Source organism: Microcebus murinus, chromosome 9 (assembly GCF_040939455.1).
Source record: "Microcebus murinus isolate Inina chromosome 9, M.murinus_Inina_mat1.0, whole genome shotgun sequence".
Classification (NCBI taxonomy): Eukaryota; Metazoa; Chordata; class Mammalia; order Primates; family Cheirogaleidae; genus Microcebus; species Microcebus murinus.
In genome coordinates, this window is record NC_134112.1 from 14,030,133 (window position 1) to 14,042,387 (window position 12,255).

The 12,255-nt window shown below is 37.8% G+C and overlaps 1 protein-coding gene across 3 annotated transcripts in view; it reads right to left on the bottom strand.

Annotated features, from left to right (window-relative positions):
* SUGCT (succinyl-CoA:glutarate-CoA transferase) overlaps positions 1-12,255 on the bottom strand; it is a 684,028-nt gene that overhangs the window by 657,426 nt on the left and 14,347 nt on the right. For all 3 annotated transcript variants that reach the window (XM_076006291.1, XM_076006292.1, XM_012752259.3), the window contains exons 4-6: positions 11,708-11,793; positions 11,142-11,192; positions 5,652-5,772 (exon numbers count right to left, since the gene is read on the bottom strand). In XM_076006291.1, the coding sequence (XP_075862406.1) occupies positions 5,652-5,772; positions 11,142-11,192; positions 11,708-11,793 (258 nt within the window). The remainder of the gene's footprint in view (positions 1-5,651; positions 5,773-11,141; positions 11,193-11,707; positions 11,794-12,255) is intronic.

A 12,255-nucleotide genomic window follows, 5' to 3' on the forward strand; every position in this document is an offset into this window, starting at 1 on the left:
TCCCTTGTGACTGGTCTAGCATTTTTGTCCTGTGGACCAAATTCCATAGACTGAGGCAATTTCAACCACATAACTCTCAGAGTGTATTAAAGTAAACCTCCCAGCCATTCTAAGATTACTCTCATCAGCAATAAAGCCAACATGTGAGTGAGAACAGACTATTTGGGCTTGGACAGCACTGACAAAACAGCAATGCCACTGAGAAACATCAAGAAAATCTAGGATCCCAATCATAACATGTGCAACTTTAGACTGATATAATCAGACTTATTAAAAATAAAAAAACATTGATTACCAAGAATATCAAACTTTTAAAAAACAGATGAACCTTGCTCTATATATACCCAAATTCATGACTCATAAATTACTTTTGCTTTCAAAAGAATCTGTTGAAATTTAGATTCCTTGACTAGTAAATTTGTTCATCGCTTCCACCATTGCAAATAAAATTAACAACAAATGAAAGAGAAAGACAAAAATATATTATTCTCGGCCGGTGCGGTGGCTCACGCCTGTAATCCTAGCACTCTGGGAGGCCGAGGCAGGCGGATTGCTCGAGGTCAGGAGTTCGAAACCAGCCTGAGCAAGAGCGAGACCCCGTCTCTACTACAAATAGAAAGAAATTAATTGGCCAACTAATATATATAGAGAGAGAAAAAATTAGCCGGGCATGGTGGCACATGCCTGTAGTCCCAGCTACTCAGGAGGCTGAGACAGGATTGGATCACTTGAGCCCAAGAGTTTGAGGTTGCTGTGAGCTAGGTTGACACCACAGCACTCACTCTAGCCTGGGCAACAAAGCTAGACTCTGTCTCAATATATATATATATATATATATAATTTCTCAAATAGAGCTATTCAGTGTCTCATCAGCACAAAATCCATGTCCTCACTTAACAATGATATGAAGAGCATAAAAGCACTTAATATTAAGTCAAGAAGCCTGAGTTTTAAACCTATTTGTGTGAACTTAGATCCCCTAGGCATCCTGGATCTGTTTCATTATCAGGAAATAAAGGAAAATGAAGTGTAGAGGTGTTATTCTAATGACTGCCAGGAGGTGGGAATAGAAGGAATTACAGAATAATGAGAGGTACTTTTTCAGACTACACAAGCCTCTGCCCCTCATCCCTCAACCCCCATCTCTATCACGGAGAAGCATGTGATAGACCCATTCCTCATTAGCCAAAAACTACTGAATTATATAAGCTATATTCAATGCTCTTTGCCACATTAAAATTTTAATATAGAATTTGAGAACTGGAAGAAAACTTAAGAGATTCTCCAATCATTAAGTCAAGGCCCAGAAGAACTTTTGTCCCTGTTCTTATAACCACATTTAGTTACAAATGTGAAATCTTTGGGGAGTGTGAGCCTTCCCAAATCGATTAGCATTTTATTTGGATGGATGATGTGATGAAATACATTCTTTTTCCCAACCTTCATCCTTCTTGAAATCTATGCCATTTGCCATGTGACTCTGTAGTTCCTCCCACTAGAGCAGAATATATTTCACCATCCATTGGTGTTGGGTTTGGCCAGGAGACTCGCTTTGACTTATGGCATGTTAGCAGATGTGATGTGGGATCCCACAGGAGGAGAACATAGGGATCTCCCTATGAGGAGAACGTACATTTGGTAACTACTGGTCCAAAGAGGATAACAGACATACAGAGCAAACCAGGCCCCAACCCTCAACTTAGAGCCAAACCCAACCAGCTATATCAACTGAATCTCAGCTGATCACTTAGAGCCAAACCCAACCAGCTATATCAACTGAATCTCAGCTGATCACAGACATGGGAAAGAGAAATACAAACTTATTGTCATATAAGATTTTTACACTTGTTAGTTATACAGCATTTTTATGGTAATAGTGTAATTCAGAAGATAACAATTTACCTATATTAATATTTTAAACCTCAATAATGTGAGAATCTAAAGAAAATTATCGGCCTCTCTCTGTCACACATATAAATATTGTTATATAGATACAAAAATGAAAATGTGATTACAGATCTATAAAATAGTACATCTTAAAAAGAATAGATCTCGTGGCAAAGAGTCATCTACCAAGTACAGAACCTCTCAATCTCATTCAGTACAGAAGTTATTAATTACTGAAGCTCTTCTTCCTATTTAAAATAATAACAATCAGCCCAACATTGTAGTTATAGCTTAGTTTATCTGACAACAAGCATAGACAATTACACTGTGAAAAGCAAAGTATTACACCTCAATTAACCTGAATGCACAGAAATAGGAGTATTTTAGTTATTATTTTATTAATAATAAATATTTTTAAAAGAACATATTTTGTGGCTTTTTACAATAAAGAAGAAATTCAGATATATATTTTAAGATGAAATTACTGAAATATAAGGAGTAAAGTTTTTGCTTAATTTCTTTTTAAAATCATTTTAAATTCACTAGTTCCTTGTCCTGCCTTAGGAAAAGACCTGAGGCATAGTGAGCTATGAGCACAATTGAATATTTGCTTCATGGTACAGGCTCTTTTGGTACTTTAAGGCAAGGATCATTGTATAGTGCTATCAATAAGCTATAGAAGAAAAAAAAAATAAGCTATAGAAGAAATAAGTGATTAGGCCAACTGTGCACTGACCCCAGGCTATCCTCTGAAAGTTTCTTTGGAAAATGTAAGCATAATATTTACTACTTATCAATGCAGGGAAAAAAATTGCAGGCCCGGCGTGGTGGCTCACACCTGTAATCCTAGCACTCTGGGAGGCCGAGGCGGGCGGATCGCTCAAGGTCAGGAGTTCAAGACCAGCCTGAGCAAGAGTGAGATCCCATCTCCACTAAAAAAATAATTAGCTGGACAACTAAAAGTATGTATATAAAAAATTAGCCAGGCATGGTGGCACATGCCTGTAGTCCCAGGAACTTGGGAGGCTGAGGCATTAGGACTGCTTGAGCCCAGGAGTTTGAGGTTGCTGTGAGCTAGGCTGATGCCATGGCACTCTAGCCCAGGCAACAGAGTGAGATTCTGTCTCAAAAAAAAAAAAAAAAAAATTGCAGCTATTAAAGACTCTTTCTAGTTCTGACTACTCATTCATTGATTCAAGAGACTGCTGTTGAACCCCTACACCATGTGCTCTGCACTAAGGGTAGAACTGGGAATAGAACAACAGCTGGCAAGAGAGTGAGGGAGAAAGGCAAGTGAAGAGGCAAGTACAAAACATGATAGGGAACACCCAACTGAATCTTCAGGGATAGAAAAACTCTGCACAGAAGTGAGGACATCTGGCCAGGCATGGTAACTCCCGCCTATAATCCCAACACTCTGGGAGGCCAAGGAAGGAGGATCGCTTGAGGTCAGGAGCTCAAGACCAGCCTGAGCAAGAGCGAGACCCTGTCTCTACTAAAATTAGAAAAAATTTACCCAGGTGTGGTGGCACACACCTGTAGTCCAAGCTACTGAAGAGGCTGAGGCAGGAGGATTGCTTGAGCCCAGGAGTTTGACGTTGCTGTGAGTCAGGCTGACACCACAGCACTCTAGCCTGGGTGACAGAGCAAGACTCTGTCTCAAAATAAAAAAAAAAAAGAAGAAGAAGAAGAAGGGACAACATCCAAGCTGAGATGTAAAGGACAAGGCGAGGTGTGGTGGCGGAACAGTGTTCCAACCAATGGAAACATCATGTGTAAAGGCTCTGAAGTGAGGGAGATCATAATGAATTTCAGAAATGCAAGTAATTCTGATCTATATGTGCTTTACACATTATGCCTTTCTGCTTAACCTATCTATGAACATAAACACTTCTGTGCTTAGCTTCCAGGAGATTCTCCTCCCACCTCATTCAATTCCTTCTCAGTCTCCTTCATTGTGTCCTCACCATCTCCCAATCATCTGGTCTTTGCAGTGCATCAAGCTCAGCCCTTCAGACTCTCTGTTCTCTATCTACACTCATTCTCCAAATTATCTCACCCAGGCTTTATATGTGCTCAAAACTATTAAATTTTACATCTTCTCTGAACTCCTGACTCTTAGATCCCATCCTTTGCTCTGCACCTCCACTTAAATAACTAACAGACATCAGAAGCAAGATATGTCCAAAACCTGACTCTTGATATTTTCCCCACCAAAACTTCTTTCCGCTCTTGTTCAACTCAGTAAATAGTGATTCCATTCTTCTAATTGCTCAGGCAAAAATCTTAGAGTTATCCTTAATACCACTCTTTCTCAAGACTCATATATGATCCATGAATAAATCCTAGCCAGACTATCTTAGATATTCAGAATCCTATCACCCTTCAACTTCCTGCACCACGACTACCATACTTCAAGCCACCGTTGTCTCCAGCCTGGAATATTTCAACAGCTTCACAGTTGTGCTTCTGCTTCCACCTTTGTCCTCCACAGGCCATTCTCAACACAGTAGCTAGAGGGATTCTTTTAAAAATATTTCAGATCACATCATTCTTCTGCTCAAATCCTCCATTAGCTTATAACCTTATTCAGAGTAAAACCCAAATTCCTTCAAAGTAGCCCACAGGCCTTTTATTAATACAACCTTGCTAACCAACCTCTCCCTGATTTTCTTCCTGTGACTCCTGCCTTGCTCACTCTGCTTCAGCCACCCGGCATTGCTTGTCCTCAAACACCTCCAGCACTTTCTTGCCTCAGGTCCTTTGCACTTGGTGTTTGCCCTGCCTGACACCCACTTTGCCAGCAGCTAGGTGGTTCATTCCTTTACTTCATGCAGGTCTCCATTCAAATCCCACCTTATAGGTAAAGCCTTCTCTCACCTCCCAACATAAAACAGCTCTTCCTTAGCCCACCCTCTTGCCCTGCTTTGTTTTTCTCTTTACCTCTCATCACCATGAGACTCCATCGCCAAAAAAAAGAAAAGTGCTTATATATTTACTATCTATTTTCCTAATCTAAAATATAAATCCCCCATAGAACATAGATGTGTTTTATCACTCCCCTATCCCAGAACCTTAGAATACTGACTGGCAGATGATAGGCCTGTAGTAAATATTTGGTGGATGAATGAATACAAACTGAAAATATTATGTATTTTTCTCACAAAAACTATAACTTTCTATTTTTAAGTTATAACTTTGCTATATTGCATCCCTAATTATTAGTTAAGTACTTCTATGTAAAACTAAGTGACACTGTGACTTTTTTCCCTATAGCATAAACGCGCACACACATACACACACACACATGCACACACACACACACAAAATTCACTGGCAAGGGCTGAACAATCAGAAGACTCTGTAGCATTCTTTTCCTTTCCTTGGCTTCGTGCTTCTGGATATATTGAAGGGATATGTTTAGTTTCTGTGTTATCTTAAAGCCAATTAATATTTCACCTACAATTTACCTACATATAAGTTAATAACAGTACTTTGTAAATATTTATAAAACATCAATATAAAAACTGCCAAGACTATACAGGCAGACAATTCAAACAAGAAATACAAATTGCCAATAAATTCATGAACATCTTCATTTAGGTTAGTGTTCCTTAATAGTTAGTATTCAGCAGCCTAAATGGCCTCGGTAAAGGAAAAGCAGAATCACTTCCAGAAAACCAATACCAGCAAGAGGTTCCTTAAGAAACAGGAAAACATGAAATGGAAAACCAGTGCACTATGGGGGTGTGGGGTTGGCATACCTGTGATGGAACAATAGATGATGTGAGGAGCGATCTTGTCTATATCTTCATATCCCAGGCCCATAGCAGACAGTTTGCCAGGGACATAGTTTTCCACAAATACGTCACAAACAGCTGCAAGCTGAAGGAAGGGGTAAAGATGAGTCAGACTTCCAAACTTTTGATAAATCCCAACACAACAGAATTTTAATTTTAGTACACAAAATTGATCCTCACTTTGTAATAGTCCAGAAAAATCACAGGAGGCAGATGAAGCAGAATCAGATAAACATAAAAACCTTGGGCCGGGCGCGGTGGCTCACGCCTGTAATCCTAGCTCTCTGGGAGGCCGAGGCGGGCGGATTGCTCAAGGTCAGGAGTTCGAAACCAGCCTGAGCAAGAGCGAGACCCCATCTCTACTATAAATAGAAAGAAATTAATTGGCCAACTAATATATATAGAAAAAATTAGCCGGGCATGGTGGCACATGCCTGTAGTCCCAGCTACTTGGGAGGCTGAGGCAGTAGGATTGCTTGAGCCAGGAGTTTGAGGTTGCTGTGAGCTAGGCTGACGCCATGGCACTCACTCTAGCCTAGGCAACAAAGTGAGACTCTGTCTCAAAAAAAAAAAAAAAACAAAAAAAAAAACCTTGGCCAACTACTCACAGTATTACTGTCAGTAAAATAATGGCTGTTACATTTTTGTAAATACCTGGTATTAAATGGATTCTGCTTCCTTTAAATGTAGCCTAGGTAAAGAAATATCTATACTATGTGGTCTGTCCAAATATATCCTCAAAAGGTTAGGTAGAAAAATTAGAATATAAGTACATGAAATATATGAAAAACATCTTTTAAAACCTTTACAAACTATAGATAGGAGTCACATTTAAAAAATAAATAAATAAAAAAAAATAAAACCTTTACAAAAAAACTAAATACCATGTCTACTACTCTCCATCTCTATCATGTAATACTACTCATTATAACATTCACTTAATAAATGTAAACATGATTCTGAAATGCTCTTATACTTTTCAGACGTTTTCTTTCCAGTGAGCTTTTGGGGTTTTTTTTGGTTGTTTTTTTTTTTTTTGAGACAGAATCTAACTCTGTTGCCCAGGCTAGAGTGCTGTGGCGTCAGCCTAGCTCACAGCAACCTCCGACTCTTGGGTTCAAGAGATCCTCCTGTCTCAGCCTCCCTGGTAGCTGGGATTACAGGCATGCGCCACCATGCCTGACTAATTTATATATTTATATATATTTTTTAGTTGTCCAGCTAATTTCTTTCTATTTTTAGTAGAGATGGGGGTCTCGCTCTTGCTCAGGCTAGTCTCGAACTCCTGACCCTGAGCAATCCTCCCACCTCGGCCTCCCAGAGTGCTAGGATTGCAGGCGTGAGCCACCGCACCCGGCCTCCAGTGAGTTTTAAATGTATTTAATGTACCAGTAGAGTTTATCTCAAACTATTAAACTATAGCCCGGTGAACCAGTAACTGTCAGAATTCGGATCCAGATTTTGACTCCCAGAACACTGCTATAAGAATTAGAGGACAATGAACCATTGTAAAGCTTAGTTTAATTCTTTTTGAAAATTTCAGTTGTGACCTCATACCTTTTAAAGTCTTTTTTAAATCATCACAAAATTGTACTAGGTCACTCACATAAATTCATTACAGTAATTCTTGAACACATCCAGGTGTCTAATAACTATTCAATAATTTTTTTAATTTCCTTGTTAACATAGATTTAGATATTGATTTAGATATGCACACATATACAAACTAATGTAACAGAATAAGACTCTAGATTGGGGTGGGCAAACCTTCCCTACAAAGGTCAAATAGTAAATATTTCAGGCTTTGCAGGCCATGTACATTCTCTGTCACACATCCTTCTTTATTTTTCTTTAGCAATCGTATTTTTTTTTTTTTATTTTTTTTTTGAGTCAGAGTCTCACTCTGTTGCCCAGGCTAGAGTGCCATGGCGTCAGCCTAACTCACAGCCACCTCAAACTCCTGGGCTCAAGCGATCTTCCTGCCTCAGCCTCCTGAGTATCTGGGACTACAGGCACGAGCCACTGTGCCCAGCTAATTTTTTCTATATATTTTTAGTTGGCCAATTAATTTCTTTCTATTTTTAGTAGAGACGGGGTCTCGCTCTTGCTCAGGCTGGTTTCGAACTCCTGACCTTGAGGGATCCACCCACCTCTGCCTCCCGGAGTGCTAGGATTACAGGCGTGAGCCACCACCCTCGGCCTCTTTAACAATCTTTAAAAATCTAAAATCCATCCTTAGTGCATGGGCAGTATAAAAACAAGCCTGATTTGACCCACACAGTTTGCCAACATTTGCTCTAGATGGAAAGGTTTGAATTAATATAAATTTTAGATGTATACATGTAAATAAATTGAGTGTCTGTTATATCAACATAATATACACTAAATGTGGAGTATATATATATAATTATCTGACCTAACAAAATTGGAGGCAAGGTGGATCTTAGGAAATATCTCAAGGATATAAACTGTCATCATCCAGAATGCTTAAAACCAGGGGCCCAGGAGAGGCATATAAATATATTAAGATTAGGACAGAGAAAGGTTTCAAGTATGCATCTGAAATCTCAAGCCATAGAGGCATCCTTTCCAAATTTCAGGTGCCAGTTAACAACTGAACTTCTTTTCACATGGCCAACTCCATAAAGTATGCTCCAGGATGAGCCCCAATAGAAATGCATTTATTTATGATTAATGATTCTGCTTGGGAGGGTAGAGGGCAGCTGTTACAATTAAGTAAAACACGGGCTTCAGTTACACTTCAATTCATTCCACAGATTTCTCTAAGCCTCTATCTACTACTTACAAAGCACTTCTGCAGACACGAAAGAAAACAAACAGCGTGACGTATAGCAAAATGCCAAGATTGTTTCATCTAGATATGTGATAAGTGAGAGTTCATTAATTGTTCTTTCAACTTTTCTGAATGTTTTAATTTTTTATAATAAAATGTTGGAGGAAAACAAAACCCATGGCATTTTTCTGCTGCCGATTATACATGCCCATAATATGAATATTGTGACTGTCAACTAATTAACATAAAGAATTATTCCAAATATTGAATGACACATGTTCAAAAGTTATCAAATCATATTGCCATGAAAATACTAGGCTCCACATAGATTTTGTAAGCAGAGCTTTGCTTTTTATACAAGCTGGTTTTGGTTAGCCTAGTTGACAAAGGAGTCATACTTTTTGGAGCTCTCATGTGTCTAGCTGATTGCCTTGTATAATACTCTGGAACTGTTTCTATAAACTAGACTCATTATACTAGCAATCATAGCCACCAAGGTCTGAATGCAGGGGTTGTTTTGCTACTCTTAAGGCCAAAAGAGAAATCCATGCCAGAAAGAATATAAAAGACTACGCAAAAAAATAACTTTTTCCACTAGGCAGTAAGATACATAACTAAAAGAAATAGACATAAATAATGTCCCCAGGCAATCTGTTTAAGCTTAGTATCAGTTGAAATGTTATTTATTGTTATCAGTCAGACTTGAAGAGAAATAAAGCCCATAATGAAACATAATTTTAAATTGTTACAATCTGGTAGAGGACACTGGTGGGATCCAAGGAGAGTGGGAAGGAAGTACAGGCAATCCATTTATTTTGGTCAGAATTATACATGTAAGCTAAAATATCCACATGGACATTGATGTCTTAGTAGCAATAGTTATGAATTCCACCTATCACTGTCACATTGAGAAACCCTAATAAAATGCAAAGTATTTTTTAAATCAAGTCTGAAACCTTGACTACTCAGCATAAGTTATCAGAATGTTCTGTAATGGAACAAAAGAAGCAGGACTGTGAACACTGAAGACATACCAAGAAACACAGAACAGAGAGAGAAGTATTGGGGGTATAACAGTCTCCTAGATAAAATAATAATAATAATAACTATTGAGGAGAAGATACTTCTTACTGTCCGAGAATATAGACAATAAGAGTTGAGTCCAAGGCAAGGGTGGTCACTGTTGGAAAACAGAGCAGTCCAACAACAATGGAGAACAATTTAGAAAAATTAACTGAGTTTGAAAAGAAAAATAAAAACAAACTAAACCTAGGTTATGCTATAGAAAAGATATGGGAAAGCAGGGTGGTAAGATCAAGAAATTTTTCAAGTTTGGGGTTCAAAATATATCTAGTAAACAAAAATTCTAAATTGGGTGGATTGATGCAACAGAACCAAAGAGGATGGGCACTGATTCTGATCTTAATAATTAAAAATTACCTGTCAGTCACCAAGATAGATAAAGTAGCAGCAGAGCAATGAAGCTGAAGTTGATGCTTTGGTAACTTATACTCAACTTTTGTTTTGTTTTGTTTTGTTTTGTTTTGTTTTGTTTTGGGAAACAATGTCTCTCTCTGTCACCAAGGCTGGAGTGCAGCGGCACAATCATAGCTCACTGTAATCTTGAACTCCTAGGTTCAAGCAATCCTCCCAGCACCCCAAAGCGCTGGGATTACAGAAGTGAACCACTGCACCAGCCAAAGACCATTTTTCATATAAGCTGGTTCTGCGGGGCTAACTGCAGGACTTGAGTATGCTTAGATTTTGGTATACTCAAGGGTCCTGGAACCAATCCCCTGTTTACTTAGGCACATTATACATCCATTAGATTAGACTGTAAACTTCAACAAAGATGGCAAACAAGTTTTGTCTCATGTGATGAATCCAACATCATGTGCATCAGAAAATAATAATAGTTAATAATTAATGAGTGCTGACCATTTGGCAAGCACTCTTCAACATACTTTACACATATTAATTCTAACAATGGCCCTAAGATGTAGGTACTATTATTATCCCCAGTTTACGGATGAAAAAAACTGAGGCACAAAGAAGTTAAGTCAGCTGCCTGACATCATACAGCCAGTAAGCAGAGAAGGCAAGATTCAAGTTCCATGTGAAGCTATGTATCCTCAACCATTATGCCTTCCTGCCCCTCAAAGAAAGATGCTGAGATTGGGTGTGAATATATTGGCCATTTGAGTAAGCGTTAGAAAAAGCTTGGGCTCTCCACTGCTGTGACCATGGTTCAAATATCAACTTTTCCCCTTATTAGATAAGTAATCTTCGGAGCATCCTAGATTCCATGAGACTCAATTCCCTTCCATGAACACAGGGATTCTAATACTTCACTTACAAGTCTAATTCCGAGGATTAGAGGACATAATGGAAGTAAAGTGCCCAAGCCCAGGATCTGATGCAGAGTAGGCACTCAGTCAATAGTAACTAGTACTATAATTACACACAAAATACAAGAAATTATAAAGCACATTATACTTACTATAAAAGTCAAGTTAAATACTTAAAGGTCACAAGAAATAAAGATTATCACAAAAGTACAGATTGTCAATAAAATCAAGTTTTAAAACACTTTTACTCTAACGTTTAAATCACTAATTACAACCTTGGTTATAAGATGCCTTCCCCAGAGCATACTGTACCTCTTTGATGATTTTCACCCCTTTTGGGTCCTTGATATTAACAGCTATGCTCTAAAAATTAAAATATGTATATTAAAATACTATCATAAAAGTTTTTCTTATTACTGACAGTTCAACAAGAAAGCCTTTCATATCATAGATTCCCCTCTTAAAGCAAATTTATTTTACTCATAATTAAATATGTAAATCATCTTTACTGATTTTATTTGCAATTAGGATTTTTTAGGATGATATCAAGAATTATAGCAGATGTTTTCCAATAATAATAGCAAATGTTAAGCAATTAGCATTCTCCAAAAGAATAACAAATGTAAAGAATCAAATGATTTCCCTTTCATAAAATTAGTCCCATTATAAATTCTCATGAAAGTTACTTAGTAGAGATGGAAGATTAGTAAAAAGCTCTATTGTTTCTATTTGGTGACTGGTGAATGAATAAAATTTCACCTTATTTGAAATATTAGTTACATCTAAAAAAAAAAAAAAAAACAAGCCATAATGATACCAAAACTTTTGTTATGACACGAGAATTACTCTACAAAAGCAAAAAAGGGATGATGTCTTACTTTTTTATTTCTGTTAACACTGAGAAAATATGTACTTTCTGTTCCCACAAAAGGTGGCCCCCAAGTTCGTGTATCATCACCAGTTCCTGAAAACAATAATATGAACTATTAATCTCTAATTCTGAAACATCATGAGACATTTCAAACCAATAGGCTAACTCATCATAAATATTCCACAGGCGCCTGAGCAAGATCAGCTCAGTGCAGTGAAATCAGCAGCCTACAGGGGGCCATAGGAGCTTGTTAAAATTGCCCAAGCTCTTTGCCTATTCATGTTAATCACTGAATCTTTCCATAGCCTCTTTCACCAAGTTCCATTATTGAAAGTCAGAATCTCGAAGGAAATATACTACTGGCAGTCTTTAGATTTAATGAACAGCAAATACCAAGGGTCCAAAAATTACTGTCAGTTTTTGGCAAGCAAGTCAGTTAGCTCTTTCAGTGTTTCTTGGCATTGAATGTATGAGAAAATACTGAGTCTGCAAAATATTTTTGTTAAATACAATTTAAATCAGAATAATGATGTGTGAGTCTTTATGATAAAGTGG